The sequence below is a fragment of the Perognathus longimembris genome, chromosome 9 (genome assembly GCF_023159225.1).
Source record: "Perognathus longimembris pacificus isolate PPM17 chromosome 9, ASM2315922v1, whole genome shotgun sequence".
Taxonomy (NCBI): Eukaryota; Metazoa; Chordata; class Mammalia; order Rodentia; family Heteromyidae; genus Perognathus; species Perognathus longimembris.
Genome location: NC_063169.1, coordinates 17,718,628 through 17,738,915, shown reverse-complemented (window position 1 = coordinate 17,738,915; position 20,288 = coordinate 17,718,628). Strand labels below are relative to the sequence as shown.

General features: G+C 38.1%; 1 protein-coding gene across 1 annotated transcript; it reads right to left on the bottom strand.

The window, feature by feature from the left end:
• Positions 1 to 2,273: 2,273 nt before the first annotated feature.
• Mchr2 (melanin concentrating hormone receptor 2) lies at positions 2,274 to 19,416 on the bottom strand. The gene is given in 6 exon segments (XM_048354524.1): positions 2,274 to 2,317; positions 2,320 to 2,585; positions 5,126 to 5,245; positions 8,882 to 9,076; positions 12,776 to 12,985; positions 19,235 to 19,416. Coding segments are annotated over 6 exon segments (1,017 nt in total).
• Positions 19,417 to 20,288: the final 872 nt, after the last annotated feature.

Sequence of the window (20,288 nt, the reverse complement as noted above, 5' to 3'; positions counted from 1 at the left end):
GTAATTTCTGGGTTACATTTCTAGGAATATGGTAGGAGGAGCGCTTTTGAGCCATTGTTCATGTTTTGTTATATTTTACTGATTCTGAAATCATTAGAATTTGTGCAAGAGAAACTGTACTGCAAACATATAAAGTATTTATATAAGGAAATATTGCATGTGGAAGTTGCATGCCAGGAGTACATCAATATAAAGCAATTTTAGTCACTGATTGATATTTGTTAATGAACAGAGCTTAAATGAAACAGCTATAGTTAGACAAGTGTGGAGAACAGATACAATTATGTTTTTATATAACCGAAAACTCAAGTATTAAGTGTGTAATTACAATGGACCATTATTAAGTTTACATGAGAGTACATGTATAAATATGATGTACAAAAAATAAGTCACAGAGAAATCTGCCAAACCACCTCTAAATGTGCTTATGCTTAGAAAGCTATATAAAGCTATATAAAGGCACAGGATTGAATTTAAAAATCACTTTTTTACTTTTGACTTTGATTAAATGCTAGCTCCTTTGCAACTGTTAGTAACTATAAATTAGAATAAGTCATTGGCCAGTTTAGCTTTGGAATTAGTTGAGGACTATAGAAATGCTACTAGAAGAATGTCTGTTGGCTTTGAAGATGACATTTTTCTGTATTAAAAATGACAATGGGATGAAACTGTTACTAAATGACAACATGTATGTCTGACTTGTTTTGTTGGGTTTTGGATGTCAGAGTTACTCACTGAATACAGATTGTTGCACCTTGAGGTCTCTAAAATCAAAGTCACAGCGGGGCTTTCTGTGCACATAGAGGAGCACTTGGCCTCTGTGTGCCGCTCTCCAGCTGTGGAGTTCAGATCTACGGATGTGATCCATGTCAATGTGCGGTTTGCACATTTGCTCATGTGACCATCCACCCAGAAAAACATTCAACTATTGCTTGCTCCGAAATGGTCCTGAAAGGCCTTTAGCCAAACACATGGAATTCAAATTCTGTTTAGGCTGGTACAAATATAACAGATATAAAAATGGAGCTCAGAGCACTTCAAGAGCTGGCCTCTGTGAGGTTTTTTAATCTGAAAAAAGGTTAGATTAAAAATCAGTTCTAAATATTCATGGAATGAACAATTTTGTATTTTTAGGCAAAGGAGATGGGCTTACAGATTTCATCCACAAAAAGAAAAGTAATATTTGCCTTTGTTGAGAACACAAGCTTTAAAAGCATTTTCCTTTTCCAGACTGCATCAAACATGTTATATACAAGCCAAAGGACAAACAAGGAAATATAATAAACATTCATGGGTTTGAAAATGAACATTTTGTAACTTGAATAAGCATATGTTATAATCTGAAAAGAATGATGCATATTGTCTTGAAGTGAGGCACAGTTGGGAAGACTGGTTTCTACAATTAGTAGGCACAAGAACAAAGCTATAGTTTAAACAATATACATAAACTATAAACTCACTATTTGTTTCAGTTTTTAGTTCTTTGGGTCTGTAGGAGAAAGCAAGAGAAACACCAAGTCACCGGCTCTCTCCAGTTGAAGACAGGCTGTTAAGGTGGTGCACCAGGAAAGATGAACAGGTGGAGCTGAGTTCAGCCCGCCTCTTGGGTAGCTGTGCCGTTTTTAACCTTTTCTTAACATTTCTGAGCCTTAGATCACCAAATTAATATTTATCTCATATGTCTGCTACTTGTAATCTTATTGTGAAATAGAGGGCAACAGTTATTCTGAAAGGTGAAACTTGTCAATGGATATTAGATTGGTCCACAGGAAAGGGATATTTCTATAGAGATAAATGGCCAAATTTTAGATTCCATTGTGAGGTGGTCCCCTCCCCAGAACCTTCAGGGCACTGTAAAAGTGAAGCCCCAGTGTGGAGGGCAAGGACAGATTCCTTAGTGACTGTGGAGGTGATGGTCCTTTTTTCTTTTTTGCCCTTGAACAGCTGAGGCTTGAACTCATGCGTTCACACATTCCAGGCAAGTGCTTTACCATAATGAGCATTTCTACCAATGTTCCATTAGTGAACATGTGAAATAATACTCTCAGCCACAGACCCCTTAGACTTTCCCATCTCCTACTGGATACAGACCAACGTTTCTTACCTCGCTGAGGTCTTAGCATAGCAAATTCGTTGCATTTGAAGGATGACACTGCCTTACCATATGGCGAATCACAAACACACAACAAGCACAGCATTTTCACCTGTCCTTGCAATACTATCGCTATCATAGAGGAGCCCCCAGTTAAAGACCCGGGGATTCATATGCTTTTCTACAAGCTTGATTTCAGGATGTTTTCCATATTGTTGATTTCTTCTCAGCCACTCTCTGTACTTGAGGAAGACGTTTCCGGAAATTTCCACTCAACAGGATGTAGAGAAAAGGGTTAGCGCTGCTGCTGGCATAGCTGAGACAGATGGAGAGGCAATAGCTGACGTAGAAGGCCACTGTGGGCTGCTGCATCTGCAAGTTCACCAGCTGAAGCACGTGGTAGGGCGCAGCACTGATGACGAAGACTGCCACCAGCACCAGCACCATCTTTGTCAGCTTCATCACTCTCTGCTTTGGAATGCTGGGGTTGTAACTGCATTGGCGAGACAGAAGAGCTTGAACTTATTACACAGAAATCACAGGGCATGGATTTCCTAGAACTTTCAACAGCTCATATTGGCTTGGAAGTATATATTTCTAATTAAATTTTTTTAAATCATATTTTTAATCTCTCCCGAAATAGTGGCACAAAGGAATCACCATTTAACAAATGAGTTTATGAACACAATGCATCTTGAGTCATGTCACTCGGTTCCATCACCCTCCTCAATATATATATATTTATTTATTTATTCTACAACAGTCCATAATGGCTTTGCAGTGAAATCTGAAGCCCACTTTTATATTCCAACCACAGAGTACTGGGAAAAGACACCTTTTCATTCCTGTAATAAATGTCTCAAAGTGCCAAAGCTGAATTATTTTTGAGAAAGAAGATTAATAGTATCGAATTATAACCCAGCTTTTGATGTAAGTGTAGTTGAGCACCTATGAATGTAAATATTTGCTTAAATAACATTATTTATAGATATGTTGACACTGCCTATTCCAGGAGCTAGAGATTAGTTTCCCAATTACTCCTTGATGAGGTTGGGCCATATTTACTCCTAAGAATAGAGAAAGAGGTAAATACTAATTTCACAGCCAAGCAACCTGCTACACTGCCTTAAGCATGTGATTAAGGCTAATGTTACATAATCATTATGTGATACCTGATATTTATGATGAGAAGTTGTCTCCCACCCTCAAACACCTAACTACAGACTAAATATAAAAACTGTATCAGGGAAATATGGAATGAGGCCAATTCTACCTTAAGACTACCAAGGCCACACAAAACACGAAAAGAAGGCACTGTCACAGACTGAGGAGATTGGAGAAACGTGATCATTAAATGCAACATGTTACCCTGCATTGAATCTTGGACTAGAAAGATGGCAAGTAGTGACACTAGTGAAAAGGTGGAGCTGTGTTAATAGTAATACATGATGGTTATTTTCTTTAATGAATATAATGTAATAATGTAAGATGTGAATGATGGAGAAATGGGAGAAGGGTATGTGAGATTCTTTATACTAACTTTGCTTTTCTGTAATTTAAAAATTATTCATACAGAATATTATTAAATTCCTAAATTTTATCACATCATGTCATTCTTGGGTTTTAATAAAAATTTCTCTGGGAAGCAGATAAATAAGTCTTATAATATTTTTAAAGTCTGGGAATTAAAGATTATTTTAAGATCACAAATCTAAATTTGGTAGAGTATGCACAGACAGTCTTTACCTTTTTACTTTTGATGCCTAAGTGTAGCGTGTAAACTTTGTTTACTAAAACACTGGTAGAATTTCTGAGAAAAGTATTAGGAGTAAAATTATTTGATTTGCCTAATGGCTTTATGAGAACTCAAACATTCTTTCCAGCTACTTTTATCTTAATTTCCATATGATTCTATTTTATCCTTCCCACCAACTATCAAGTGATACATTTAGAAAACGTGTTTTTTTCTATAAATTTGACTATTTTCCTTTTTCCTTTTGAATAGATTACCTTTTAATAATGCAAGAGCTCCAAAAATTTAAGTAAGTTAACAAAGTTGTGAACCAATAGACTTTAAACTTTTTTGCCACAAATGTTGATGAATGGGTTAAAATATTCATATATACTTAAATAAGTCCCCAGTGCTATATTTAATGTGCATGGAAATCCAGGGATCTTTTCTTTCTGGAAGAAACACACAAATCTGCTCAAAGAATCCAGTTTAATAAGAATTTTTGTTTAACATTTTACATAATTATTGAAATATTCATTTGAATATCTTGGTATGCACAACTTCAAGTTGAATATAACTTAGACTTATTTATGGCATTTGAAAGCCATGTACTTTTAAAGGTCCTTCCAAAGTTTATTTTCATTAAATAAGTCCAGTGTTATTAATTCCTAATTAATCTTCCTCTACTCTGAATGAGACCCTTTGCTTCTAATTAAATATGAATGAAATCCTTACATCTGAGATATATACCAATGCATAGAACTCTGCAAAATGGAAAACTAAAAGAATTAACATTATCAATGTAAACTGTAAATCATTCTTTTTTTTTTGTAGAACTGAGATTTGAGCTCAGGGCTTTATGCTACCGAGGCTGGTGCTCTACTACTTGAGTCAAATCTCCAGTGCTGCTTTTTGCGGATGGTTTTACAGATAGAGTCTAGTGAACTTTTCCATCCAGGCTGGCCTTGAGCTATGTGATCCTCCAGATCTTGGCCTCTTGAGTAACTAGGATTATAGGCATGAGATGCTCAGCACCTGGCTTAACTATATATTATATATGGAAGTTTGAGTTATGATTATATTTTACAAAATAACTACATTAATGATTCTAGCGTTTATCACTGAAAGATCCTCAAATACCTCTTTTTAGAATATCATATTTTCAGACCATGACTTCTTTAGACATATAATAATGTCTTCTTTATTTTTCAAATTATTTATAACTAAGTTTCTGTTGTAGATGTTTGGAGATGTCTGAATTGTTCTTTTAACAAGTAAAGCAAAATAAGGCATATACTTACCATCTGGCATCCTTATTCTGTTGATACATCTCCCAAGTATAACATAAAATTAAAATATAACACATCAAAATTAAGGGTAAAGGCAAAAAGAAAGTTGTTATTGTCAAATAAAGGGTATACCTGTGAAATAAGAGAAAAAGAGATACACATACACAGACACACACACACAGAGACACACAGAGAGAGGACACCATTGTTATATTACTTGCAACATGTATAGGCATGTATTGTTCACTAATTATGAGCCTTGAGTTTTCAGGGCAAAGAATGAAAGTCCTTGCAGAAAAGCCTTGCAATCTTCTTTGTAGAAAAATCCTATTTTCCATTATCCATTGACAATGATGCTTGTCTCTTCTCTAATCACTCAACTACCTTGATTGATAAACAGAGACTACTTATTATCATCATTATCTCTTGTGTTGTAATAATAACAACAACAATAATGTAGCATTTATTATAAGGTAGGTACTGGTCTAAGTGCTTTGAATTAGCCCATGGAATCTGTGCAATCCCATTAGTACAATGCCTGTCTGTTCTTACGTGAACGAAAACAGCCAAAGCACAGCAGGGCTAAGTGTCTTGTCTAAGTCTGCCCCTCTTGAATGTGACACAGGCTGCATTGGCTCCAAGAGAAGTAGTTGGATTCCAGATTGTCAGGTATGCCAGCCCCATTCCTGTGCAGTTGTCAGGTATTATCTTTTCTAGAAGGGCTCTGGCTTTGGTGAAAGGAGCCAGGCCCAGAGTTTGAATGAGAGAGTGTGTCAGAGAAACCGCCTGGAACCAGGGGGCGCTATGTGCAGCAAGTCAGTCTCAAGTGATCTCAACAATTTGGGCCTAGGAGGAATGACAGAGCTTGCATCCTCAGGATGTCCTTTGACAATCAATGAAAACGGCTGGGAATATGGCCTAGTGGTAGAGTACTTGCCTCATATACATGAAACCCTGGGTTCGATTCCCCAGCACCACATCTATATAGAAAAAGCCACAAGTGGCACTGTGGCTCAAGTGGTAAAGTGTTAGCCTTGAAAAAAAGAAGCCAGGGACAGTGCTCAGGCCCTGAGTCCAAGCCCCAGCACTGGCAAAGGAAAAAAAAAAAGAAGAAAAATAGAATAAGAGCAACTATTGCTATAAATGGATGACCTGAGACTGAGTATATAAATGTATTTTCCTTTCCAGGTAGCTTGGGCCCCTTGATAATCTATCAACCCTGCTGATGATCACTTCACATTTCAGTTGGCTGATGGTTTCTGTTCAAATTAACAATCAATCTTATCCATGTTGTGTGATTCTGGACTAAATGCATTCCTGTCAAATTTGCCTGTGGAAATCCTAAATACTCCAGTGTTAGAGGGTGAAGACTTCGAGATGTAATGAGTAGAAATAGTACTCTTAGAGGAAGAGGCGCTAACTAGAGTTTGCTTTCTGTCTCATTCTCCCTCACCACATAAAGATAAAAGGAGAAGTTGGCAGTCTACAATCTACAAAAGAGCCTTCTCTAGAAACTGATCTTGATCATGGACTTTCAGCCTCCAGAAGAGTGGGAAATGAATTTCTGCTGTTCAGGAATTAATCGGTCTGTGGCACATTGTTAGGCAGCTCAAACTAAGTCATGTACTCATGTAGAGCTTAATAAATTTATTGTCAAGTGAGAGAGGGGGGCAAGCACTCTGCCAGGCTGACTTGAGTAATACTAATAAGAAGTATCTAGCTTAGGAGAGCTCAGAAATGGTAGCCATAGATTCTGATGCTATGTTCCACATTTTAATTAGAAAAAAATTTCCTTTTTTCTTTTACAAGTTTGAATATAAGAATTGTGGTACTTGCTTCTTTTCCTTGCCTTTTCTTTGTTTGTTATGGGGCTTGGACTTCAGGGCTTGGGCACTCTTTTTTTCTCAGGGCTAGTGCTCTACCACTTTGAGCCACAGCACCATTTCTGGTTTTCTGGTGGTTAATTGGAGATAAGAGGCTCACAGTCTTTCCTGCCTGGGCTTGCTTTGAACTGTAATCCTCAGACCTCAGCATCCTGAGTAGTTAGGGTTATTGAAGTTGTTGGAAGGGTTGGTTCTTTTTGGTCTTGAAGAAGACTCATAACTCTTTTTTTGAAGTACATCTTTACTAATTTTATTGTATTTGTCAATATGTTTCCAATTACAAAGTAGTAACACATAGCAGAGAAAGTGTATGCTAATTTCAATATTTATTTCTTAGAAGACTGGAGATGAGATAAGGTGAGTTTGTTTTATTTTTCAACAAGAGCATATCTGGATTTTTGTTATTTGTTGCCTTTTAAATAGCTGAAGTCAAGCCTAAGGAGCAAGTTATTAAAAATAGGATGCATTTGAGAAAAAAAATAAACCAAGTTACAGATATCAACAAAGAGAGGAAAAATGGCCAAATGATAAATCTAACATAGCACCAAGTAATATGCCAAGTACCAAATAACTGGAGAATTCCATTAGTATTTAAAAAGAATGTAAAGAAAGGGGAGTATAAGGGCAAAAATTTTAACCGGTGAAAATAAAATGAAAAGCTCCAGTTTATTTTAGTTAGACATAGGACAGAAGTCTTTCCTATCTCTGTAAACCACAACTTCTGGTTTGCTGTCTCAGGGCTGGGACTGTATGTAGTACAGTCCTGAAGTTCTTTCCCAGCATGAGCAATGGCCCTGACACCAATCTCTAGAGTTGAAAGGACAGAAAGAAAGGAAGAGGGAAAAGGATTTAATTCCTGTGTTTTTTCATTTCCATGATAAACTTTCCTCTTATAATGTTTCTCTTGATGTGACAACCATCTTAGGTGGAATCCAGAATATTTTAATATTTAGAACAAAGACATAGTTTTGATCTTTTCCCTTACTCTAGTTACCAAGAATATTTTCAGAAGCTGAAGAGAATGCTCAAAGCTCAGAGCTCATGGCTAGGACTATACAGAGAAAAGTTGCTAATGCGGCCGAATGAAAGAGGATGTACCAGCTGCCCTAAAATAGTGACAGCGGCTGTGACGGCTCCCACAGTCAGAGCAGGGTTGTATAAGGGTTGGGTGGGGGGCATACACAGCTCCATTTACAGTAAGGAATGACATGTCTGCTAATGAGTGGCTGACTCATGCAGACATAATGTTCTATGGAAAGCCAAACCCAGTTCCTTGAGATATTTAGAAGACTTATAACTCCCCCCCCCACCCCATTTCTTGTTGTTCTTGTCAATCCTTAGTGTTCCTTGGCTCATAAATACATCATCAGGACAATAGCCTGTGAACTCAGGGCCCACGCTGGCCTAATATGTCTGTAACCTAGCTTGATGACATCCGTAAAGACCTTCTTCCCAAATAAGGTCTCACAAGTACACTTGTGGGTTAGGACTTTATGAGGATCACAATTCAGGCCAACTACAATTACATAGTGCTACACTTTAAGTCTGGTTATCTCTCTGCCTCTTTTTGGAAATAATTCTCCTTCCTTCCTTTCTGCAACCCTGCCATATCTGGCTGCCGTGGGTCTTTCCATCCATATTCAAATCTCTTTGTGCACACTGAGGTTGCATGATTAAATTCAAGATCTTTTCTCAAGGTCATCCTATCCTTCAAATCATACCATCACCTGGATTGCGTTAGTAAAAATCTAAGCAGGAAGATTGGCGAGCAGAAAATCCCCAAGGACCCTCTTCGAGGCTGCTCATGTGTTGACAGGAAGGATGAAGTACTTCACAACTTAATTCAACTCTATTTTTCTTATGTTTTTTTTCCCCCACAACTTACCAGAGTACATCATCAGGGGATGTTAAATCAAAAGCACAACTCTCAACGCCGTCTTTAAATTTGATGACTTTTGAGTAGACCCAGACAGGCAACGCCAGCAGAAAGGAAGCTGCCCAAAGGACCAAATTGATGCGTATGGTCTTGTACCTTGTTCTCCAACTTGTCAGTCTAAATGGCTGGACGAGAGCCAAGTACCTGCAAAGCCAGTTAAGAAGGGCTTGCGAACAATCAATAAAAGCACTGAGCTCCTAGGATGAAAGGTTCATGACAAGAGTAAATTATTAGTATTATTATCCTCCCCGAAGCACACCTCTATCATGGCAATAGAAAGTTATATTTTTTAAGAGCTTGCTGATGCCCACAGAGACAACAACTCAACCTTGCAAGACTGAATAAACCACTCATCGAGACAGCTGCCGATTCCCCAAGCACCCGGAGCATGGTACAATTCTGCACTGCCAACTTTTCATTTTTCTTTTCCATTTTAATTGCAAAGGTGATGTACAGAGGGGTTACAGTTACACAAGTCAGGTAATGAGTATATTCCTCTTGGAACAGTGTCACTCCTTCCCTGGTTTTCTCCCAAATTTTTTTCCTCCTGAGCCATCTCCTGCATAAGTTGTATAGTTCATTTTCAACATAGTGTCTGGTGAGTATCATCCTTGGCAGTTTTTAGTGACATAGAGGCAGGAAGGAAGAAGGAATAGGAGCTGATAGGGAAGTCCCCCAGCAGGACTCTGGCTTTACATCATGGCCCCCAGGCTCACTGAAGTCTCAGGGAAGATGAACAATGTGACTGGTATAGACAACACAGATTCCTCAGGGAATTTGGCCTAGAGGTTAGAGACTAGAGGGGAAATGGGTTAATTTCAGTGTGTGTGTGTGGGGGGGGGGTGTTCTTTTTTCTTTCTTTTTTTTTTCCTTATGGAGCCAGAAGAAAAAAAAAAAAGAATATCCATCAATCAACATTGAAATCGTGACATAACAGATATAGTTGGCCCTTCAGCAAATCAAAGATGATATTTTTTTCTTTAAAGAGCTAACTGAAAGCTGAAGAATGAAACTGGATAGCTGCAATTCAGAAAGAAGGCTGTCTGAGAAAACAGTTTTGCTGGAATGGGTGGTTGGGGTGTGTAGTTGAAGACAGTATTTGTAGTAATTAAAGAAATGTAAAATAGAATGGTTTGGTTGGTCACAGTTTTTCCAAGTGTTTGAAGAGCTACTAATGAAGGCTTGTAATTTTTTTTTTTTAAATCTCTATTCTCTTGGTCTTTTTGTGTTTTGCGAGGATCAGGAAATTTTCCACTCATTTAGGGAATCCTTTGGCATGCAGGGAGAAGTTTCAGCCCGTCTTTTTATGCATGGGACGTGTGTGCATCACCCATGCCTTGGACAGAGCCTTTTTCTGCTGAGGAACTAGATGAGACAGTGCTTTTCCTGCAGCCCAGTCACCCTTCTGACTGAAATTAAAGAACTATGGGGCCATGTTAACAATGAATGCATCTTCCCTGATCACAGTTCTCCCCAGGGAAAAAACCCTTCAGTGGCTTTGCATGCTTTTCAGGTAAACATTTTAGAATCCTTACCATAACCCCTAAGGGCTTTCTCTACCTGGCCCTGCCTACTACACAGGCTGAATTCAGTTTTCCCTTGAATTCAGTTTTTGATTACTATAAAAATTACCCAAGCTGGGTGCCAGTGGCTCATGCTTATAATCAGGAGGCTAAGATCTGAGGATTATGGTTTGAAGTCAGTTCCAGCAGGAAAAAAACGGGAGACTCTTCTCCCCAGTAAATCACCAAAAGAGCCAGAAGTGGACCTGTGGCTCAACTGGTAGAGTGCTATCCTAGAGAAAAAAAAAAATCTCAGGGAAACATCTATGCCCTGAGTTCAAGCCCCAGGACCAGCAAAAAGAAAAAAAAAAAAACCTGGAGTTCATTTCACTTAAACTAGTGTTATATCACTGTTGTAATTACTTTCAACACGCCATGTGAAACCGTAGCTTCTTTTGTTGATGACCCTCTTGTATCCCTTCCTGTGGTTGTACTTGCGCTATCACTATATCTCATCTGAATACACTGGATACTGTATATACTGATATTAGAACTAGGGAAGTGAAAGGGAATATAAAAATTGAGAGACAAAGGATAAAAAGACAAATGACTTCAAAAGCAACACTTGTGAAACCATTTGGTGTAAACCAACTGAACAACTCAGGAGGGGAGAGGGAAAGGGGGAGGGGGGAATGAGGAAGGAGGTAACAAACAGTGCAAGAAATGTACCCAAGGCCTAACATGAAGCTGTAACCTCTCTGTACATTAAATTGACAAATAAATAAGTAAATAAAATGATTAACAGTGGGGCTATGTCATATAATAACAGTGTTTTCTAATTGCCAATTTACAATATAACATAAAGGTAATTTTTCTCAGGAGCAAATATTTACTTGTAATTTCTTTCCTACAGTTTATGTTAAACTGCTTGTCACTATCTTTAGATTGTAAAATCCTTGAGAGACAGTACCATCTTAAAAATTAACCTATGTATTTTCCTAATCTTGACAGGAATGTGCAGATGGTATATACTTAATAAATATTTGAATGAGTTAAAAAAGAAAAGAAAAGAAAAAAAACCCAAATAAACAACTTGGAAAGTGAAAACATTTGTTTTGGCTTCTGGTTTTTGAAGGGTTGGTCCATTATTGATTGGTCCCATTAAGGGGGGCGGTGGCTGTTGTAAGGCATGGTGAGGAGCACATGACCAGGCCAAACTGCTTACCTCGTGACCTGAAGGTAGAAGGGACCAAAATTCTACACAATACATTAATTTTAAAATATGGCATATTCTGTATTTTGAGAATTCTTTTACAGAAAAGCAGGAGAGAACAATATGTGAAAATTTCCCATTGTAATGACCTTGGAGTCAAGAAAATCCACAGAGGCATGGTTGAAGGTGACTCGGAATTCTGCTTGGCTGGCCAGCGACTGCCCTGTTCTGGGAGGACTGAGAGCTGCAGCGACCTCTAGTGGGGATGGCTTTATGTAGGTGAGAACCATATGCAGGTGGTGGCTCAAAGATCTCTAGGGGTGGGGATATTCTTCAGCTGTGGTCAGGACTAAGCGGACAGCATTTTACAGCTAGAGTCAGGGTCAACAAGAAATGGAAAACTGGGGTGTCACATCATCACTGGTCATTTTGTCAGAGTGAATGGCCTATATTCCTTTGTTTAAACCATCTGAAGATCTTCTGTTACTTTCTTATATCCAAGGGCCCACTTGGGGAAGAAGTCCTGATAAGTGAAGGGAAATTCAACATATCCTTCAAGACATTCATTCGTTCATTCATTCATTCATTCATCAAGTTGTTCATTCATTCACAACATTCATCCATTTTGGTTTCTAATATTTTATGATTTTGTGAATTTTTATCTTGCAGTCAAACTGCAAATAAAACTCAGACCAAAAAGAAAGATTAAGAAAGTAGAGGGCTGGGGATATGGCCTAGTGGCAAGAGTGCCTGCCTCATATACATGAGGCCCTGGGTTCGATTCCCCAGCACCACATATACAGAAAATGGCCAGAAGTGGCGCTGTGGCTCAAGTGGCAGAGTGCTAGCCTTGAGCAAAAAAGAAGCCAGGGACAGTGCTTAGGCCCAGAGTCCAAGCCCCAGGACTGGCCAAAAAAAAAAAAGAAAGTAGAGAGTTTAGTGTTTTACATTTCACATTAAAAAAATATAGACCCCTGTGAATGTTGAAAAAAAAAAGGCTCCTAAAGAATCAGCCCTCTAGTTAAACAAAAGAACTTTGCTCTTATAAACCGATACAACCATGGCTTCATTGGAATGAACTTGGTGGCTCTGCCCTGCATAAAGAGACGTTCAAATGTTGTCACTTACCTATCCACACTCATTACAGTCATGATGGCGCTGCAGGCAAACTGGTTGCAGGTATCCAGGGACGTGATGATGGTGCAGAGAGGCCCCCCGAACACCCACTCTCCCCCTCGAGCCCACTGGTGGATAAGGAAAGGCATCCCGATGATGTGGACCAAATCAGCCACCGCCAGGTTGCAGATATAAATGTCAGGGATTGTTTTTCTCTTGGACCTGAAAGAAAGGAAGGAAGGCAGGTTAAGGATTAGCATTGGAAGTGTGCACCTTCTTCAACATATGCCATCTTTACAAATTATTTTGCATGCTGGTCCTAGGGTCTGAACTCAGGGCCTGTGTGCTATCCCTTCATTTTTATTTTTTTGCCCAAAGTTGGAGCTCTACCACTTACACATTTCCACTTCTAGCTTTTTGTTGGTTCCTTGGAGTTATGAGTCTTACAGTTTCTTTCCCAGGCTGGCTTTGAACTGCCATCTTTAGCTCTCAGCCTACTGAGTAGTTAGGATCACAGGAAAAAAAGCCACTGACATATTTCCCCAAACATCTTTCCAAAATTGTAATTGCCTTGATGAATTTAAATTAAAGGGAAAACAGACAAAGATGCACTTAGGCTTGCCTAGTCTTGAGTACACTTAAACACGTTAATTTTTTATATGAGAATTAACTGTGGTGGTTTGAAAAAGTTTACGGGCTCACACAAATTCTTTGCTATTTTTTCAGTAGAATCAAATTTGCTGTCTCTGAGTGTTGGACTTAATAAATGGCCCCTTAATGATTAAAGTATGGCAGAAACAACAGTAGGAGGCATTTCAAATTAGGACACAAAAGCACAGTTGGCCTTGGATACTGGTCTGTTAATGGAGACTGCCACATTGTGCCAGATATTCAAGTACTCTGAAACATTCTGCAAGGGAAGGAATTGAAGCGCCTGCTAACCACCAACCAGCCTTGCTTTTCTAGGAATGAGAGCTTAGATCATCTAATCCAACACATACCTTTAGATGATGGAACCGCACAGGAAAACACTGAAGCTTTATGAGAGAGAGATAGATCCTGAGGCAGGACCAGACACTTAGGTTTCCCCTGGAATCTGACACTTGGAAAGTATGTGACAATACATTTTTATTGTTTTAAGCCACTAAATTTGGGCATAAATTATACCAACTGTAAGTTCACATAAGCAAAAAGCTTAGTCTTTACTCAAAACTCCAAACAACCGAACAATAAATAGTCTTTACTCAAAACAATCAAACAATAAAAAAATGCTTTCCATTGGGCAATGCATTTTTCCCATCAGAGCTGAGGCCATTGTTATAATTAATTATGAATATAAATATTCCAGGAAAATAAAATTCAATAGTCAAGACCAATAAAGACTTTGAAATCCAGGTGGTCCAGAGAGGAATGTGAAAGGAGTGAACTTTATGCCTTGTTTTAGCTTTCTTCACACGTCTATAGAGCTGTGTGAAGTATAGCTTGTTTCAGTGAACTGTATTCATTGTTGTCAAGAGCATGTTATACATTTGTAAAATAAATTGTAAGTTTAATAAAGTAGTATTAACCTAAAAAAAAAAAAGTGAACTTTAGATGGCACTGATAATCATCTCATGCCCCCTGCTGGTAAGGCAGAGAAATGATTGTCACACTGTCTTGCTGTTGCTGCTGCTGCTGCTGCTGCTGCTGCTGCTGTGTGTGTGTGTGTGTGTGTGTGTGTGTGTGTGTGTGCGCACGCGCGCGCGCGCGCGCGCGCGCGCCAGTACTGGGGTTTGAACTGAAGGCTCTACTTGTGCTCTACTTGGCTTTTTCGCTCAAGTCTGTTACTCTACTGCTTGAGCCACAGTTGCACTTCTGACTTTTGGTGGTTAGTTGAAGTCTCACGGACTTTTCTGATCTGGCTGGCTTTGAACTGCAAATCCTCAGGTCTCAGCCTCCCCAATAGCTAGGGTTACAGCATCTCACTGTACTTTTATTTTTCTGAGGCAGAAATTTAAGGTTAAAAACCAGCTTTCAATAATACTTGATAGCTCTATCTGGGAGATGCTGTTCATTAATTAGACAAAGATATCATTGAGCTCTGATTATATATATATATATGTATATGTATATGTGTATATATCGCAGGCATAATACTGTGCTCTGGGCTAATGGGTCTACAAACTGCCATGAAAAAACTTGTAGTCTAGACATATTAAATTGAACAATTATATTCCAACTTGATGAGACAAAGCTAGAGACAAGCACAAGGCAGGCTTCTTGATAGAGGAGGCATGTGAACTGAGAACAAATAAGACTCTGGAAAACATGTAAGAATAAGTCTAAGATTATGTCACAATTTCTGGTTTAGTTTAGGGCTTACTATTCTGTGCTCAGAAGCTAAGTCTCCATCATTCATTGGCTGCAATTTGTAAACTGCTTCTAGACTTCCCTTCTAAGTTTGTCAAGTCATCATGAAAAGCAGACTGTTAGAGGCCATAGTTTCTTTGCCCAGGTCTTGGCAACATGTTCTGTGTGGGGAATTATTGGCATAGAGTTCTTACTCAGGAACTGTGCTCTGTTCATTGTTGATACCGTTAGTAACACAGGTTGGTTTTCTGTCTGAGTAGGTTGGTGACTATCATCAAAATGGCCAAGAGGGAGAAGAGATTTGAGGAAAAGATCACGTCAACCAAAGAACAGTGAAGTGACTATACTTGGTCTCTAATTATTTGCCTTGTCCAAGCCCCTGGGGGAAGGTGATGGAAAATGGGAAGGGACAGGGTTAGTTACAAGGAGTCACATAGAGTTTCATGCTAATAAAACTTACGAACCTTGGCCTATGAATATGTCACTTGAATATGAAGTTGGAGATAATCTTGAAGTGTTTGCTTATGCCCTAATTGCAAGAATTGAATTCCTCCAGGGCCTTTTCTTCCTCTAGACATAGTTATAGCAATTTTATGGTTGAGGACAGTACAGATCATTAACTGGCAATCAAAAAGAATAAAGAGCTGTTATGGTGATTCACCCCTGAAATCTCAGCACTTGGGTGGTTGAGGCAGAAGGATCCTCAGTATTAGGCCAGTTAGGTTGTATAGTGAGATTCTAATTTTTCACAAGAAATTAAATACAAACATTTCTAGATAACATTTTTCATAGCACAAATAGAAAATCTGAAGCAATATAAACAATGTGTTATATTTTCGATAGCTTTATTGAGTGTGACAGTACAGAAAGTGAAAATAACGTAGTAGAGATGATAAAAGTTCTAGTTATTCCACCTCTATTCATTTTCAGATTTAATTTATCTTTAGGTTTTCTATTGTCTAACTTCATTAGATATATGTCTCATATGATCCAAACACTAAAAAGGAAACATTGAAAAATATGTTTTTCATATTGTTAATAGCCATATCTAATGCTCACTAATATGAGCAATGATAAAATAAATTATGGTATTCTAACATGATATGATACAGCTGTTAAAAATCATAGTTTAGAAGAACAGTCACATATGAAAATACTTATACTATTTCCTTAAAAAAGAATATTGAATGTGCATTTAGCCTGATTCCAAAATTTATTTAAACATTTGTTTAGGAAGTATGAAAGACTAGTATGTCAAGTGAACACATGATTATGTACTTAATATGACTGATGTTTAGAAATATTCTCTATTTTTTTATCATTTTCTATTCAATTTCTATTTTATTCTATTATGATTACCTCCTATAGTCAGATACACATATGTGTTTGGATTAAATATGACAAATATGCCATCACACATGCAGGCTACTATGTTGGCCATTCACCAAATCCATTCCACCCTTTTTGAAAGCTTTGCTCCTGGGTTCTTTTGTCATTGGCTGCTGACTAGTTTGGCCCATGGGAGGCTCTGGTGGGACATTTCAGAGCAGGAGGAACAGGTGGTGATGGGTATTTCTCTGCTCTGCTCTTGATGTCCCAGTAGAGGTTGCATCCTTTCCACTGCCCCAGCTCCTTCCTACAAGCTCAGGGTTATAGGTCCCACCAGATGGCCAAGTGTGGCTACCTTAGGTCCCAGCAGATATCCAGGACTCCTGAACTCTGTGAAACACTCTGCTTTTCCTTCAGCTACAAGAGGGAAGAAAGATGGAAGAAGTAGACAAGTGTAGCCGGCAAATAGAGGTGAACTGCAAACAGTGTGTGTTTTACTCAGCACTGTTGCTTTCTTGAAGATTCCTAGGACTGTTGGATTACTTTGATTTTCTTTCTTGGGAGTTATACTTTAAGCAATATCTTTTGTTAATTTTTTTTGTTAATTTGTTAAGTTTGAGATGTGGTCTCACTATGCAGCTCAGCTTTTCCTTGCCCTTAGCCTCCCAAGTATTAGGATTATATTTTTGTACCACCATACTCAGCCAAACTATTTTTGTCAGTTTTTTTTTTTGGTGTGACATTGAGAATCAAATCCAGAGCTTTGTACTTGCAAGGCAAATGATCTACCCCTAAAATGCGCCATGGCCTTATTTATGGTTTTAATTCTAAATTTATAAGTGTGACTCTTATCCTTAGATTATGAAGTTTTGGAGTCAGATGTTGCTGTGATTTCTTCTTTGGTATTTCCATAACCCCTTGGACAGTACTAGGCATGCAATATGTATTTAAATAATACCTACTGAGTTGAATTGCTTCTAGCACTTTAAAAGTTGAAGTGCTTGATATGAGAATCATTGCTCCATTCTACCTAACTGCAAAGACACTGGCAGTAACAGTTTGGAAGAGGGCTGGCTGATGAGAAGCCACCTGAGCTTTCTCAGTGATGGTTAATCTATGTTACTATTTTGAGGGCTGCTCAGGCTCTTAATTGGTCTTGAGAAGATTCTTCTATCCACCAAGGAAAGCAAATGACAGCCATCTTTCTAATTTTGATAATTTGTTTATCATCAAAACAGCCTGGAATTCAGAATCATAGGATTTATGCCTATTTGCTACATCTACCACTTCTTGATTCTGAGATTCTGGATGTGTTGGTTGAAATGAGTCCATAACTGTGTGTTTTAGTGTAATATGCAGTTTTGCATTAATATAATATGGAAAGCAAATACTAGGCATTTTTATGACATATAAATATAGGTAAACATCTTTAAAAGGACAGTTATAAATATGATCATAGATCATGACAAAAATTTAACATCTGACATTTATTACAACCAGTAGAACTTAAATCTGAAATCAGAACTTCCTGTGTAAGCACCCAGAGGCATGATTAAGTTGGTTAACATATATTGTAAGCAGGAGTGAAACTCCAGGGAGTAAACTTTAAGAACTGTTACCAGAAAGTTTAACAAAATAATTATCAGGAAGCTTAAATAAGTTCGAAAGGTGGACACTTGGTTAGGGAAGTAGAAGAACAGAAAGATGGAACTGGGGACGAATATGGTCAGAATTCTCAATGTACATATGTAATAAAGTGATAAACATGAAATGAGTCTGGGGATAAGGGGTAGATGGGATTGGGGTGAATGAAGGAAGGAGTGACTGTGATCAAGAGGTACTGGGCAGATAAATGGACCTGCTAAATAGCAATCCCTTTATTCAGTCATTTTAAATTTAAGAAACTACAAAAAAGAAAGCAATAGTATTATGTAGCAATGGGGAGTATGTGCACTAATGTGAAGTCTCTTTTGTCATGTTCCTAGAAAATCTTTCCTATGTCTCAAATTAAAAATTGCAGTTCTTGGGAAAAAAGAGTGGTGCTCTAGAACAGGAGAGGGATATGGCAAAGAGGTAGGAGGTCTTGCGGGCGGGTGTCTCTCTGTGTGGTTATGGGCTACTGGGAAGAGCACAGCTCATTACCGGTGCTCCCAGAATCTTCAAAATGATCAACCAGAATTTCAGGTTGTCCCAAGTGAGTAAAAAAGGAGTTCCTTCACCATCCCAAACAGGCCATCTTGAATAAATCTTACTGAAGGGGAAATAAAAAAAACTGCATTGGAATTTTAGCCCTGGTGGGAATCTTACATTGAAAGATGGAATTAATGGTTCTGAGATGAAATCACATTATCATATATTTTCCCCCCAAATCTCTCCAGATGATTCTGAAATGTGGCTAAGATTGAGAATCACTGCTTTGAAAACTCACTGATCAGCAATAAACCTTGGCTTACATCTTACCATTTTGTGATTTACAACTGAGGTATTATTTTATTTTTATTATCCTCAAGTAGTTGTTCAAAGGGCTTCTAATTCCACAATTAAAGAGTATAATGCATTTTGGCCAGTATCACCCATCCATCATTCCTCCCCCACCTTCCCCCCAAATTGATTCCAATCTCACTCAATAATAATGAAAATATCTGTAAGAATATTCTTGGGTTATTATTAGCAAATCTTTCACAAAGCCAGAATTCATTAAGCAAAATCCTGGGGTGGAAAAGACTCATTTGATTCTTTAGACCTTAGGATGTGTTCTTAAATGATGGAACAAAAAGGAAAACAAAGTCTTACCTTATTATAGTAAATACAATGAGGAGGTTGCCAAGCAGCCCTGTGAAGCAGATAACTCCAATCAAGGAAGGCAGGATGACCGTATCCACAATGCTGGGGGATTGGTAAGCAAAGCTGTTATCCCAGGATTTGTTGAAAAATTCGGTAGAGGTATTCCCACAGGATGAGTGAAATAAATTCATTGTTCATGAACTTCCCAGTGTTAAAAGCTGCAAAGTAATAGGAAATTGATTTGTTTCACAAGTCTCCTCAATATAGATTCTCTTCACACCTAATTAAAACAATATTCAATGAAGGCTCCTTGGCACTAATGATGCAGGTTTGCAGTAAAAGTATGATTGGTCCCTGCTCGTAACGATCCTCCAAATTCCCAAAAGAAAAGGAGAAACCTCCAATACAGAACAGCATGAGAAATGTAGTTCACACTTTACATACTATCAATATATGTATTTTCTACATACTTGATACATACTGTAATACATACTTTACATACTGTCACTCATCCTTTGAGTAGAGCCAATACTCACTAAGCACACATTGGTACCCATGGCTTATAGTTTATACCTGTTGTTATTGACCTATATGCCTATTTGTTTTGGCTAAAATGTCAGCAACATGTGTGGTGGTAAATATATTCTTGCTTTAAAGTTTATGGGGCCTGCCTAACTGTGATTGTTTAGGAATGGAATGGATACGACTTAAAGAGATAATTCTTAGACTGTTTTAAGGATGAGAATCACTAGCAAGGATATCTGTGAGAAGTGAAGCGTACTGTGATCCGTGGAGGCAACATGTGCAAAGAAGTACATAGGATGGATTGCCCATCAATCAACCTAAAATAAGGTAATAAAACCAAACAGAACTAAAAAATGTATTTGCATAGCTTATGAAAAGACATTTAAAGATGCTAAGTCAGGTTTTGGGTACATAAATTGGGTTACATAGGTTAATTGTCCCACTGAAAATAATAAAATATACTGGATAAGATTGCATACATGCGTGTGTGTGTGCGTGTATTTGTGTGTGTGTGTGTAAGAAGACACAGAGAGATGTG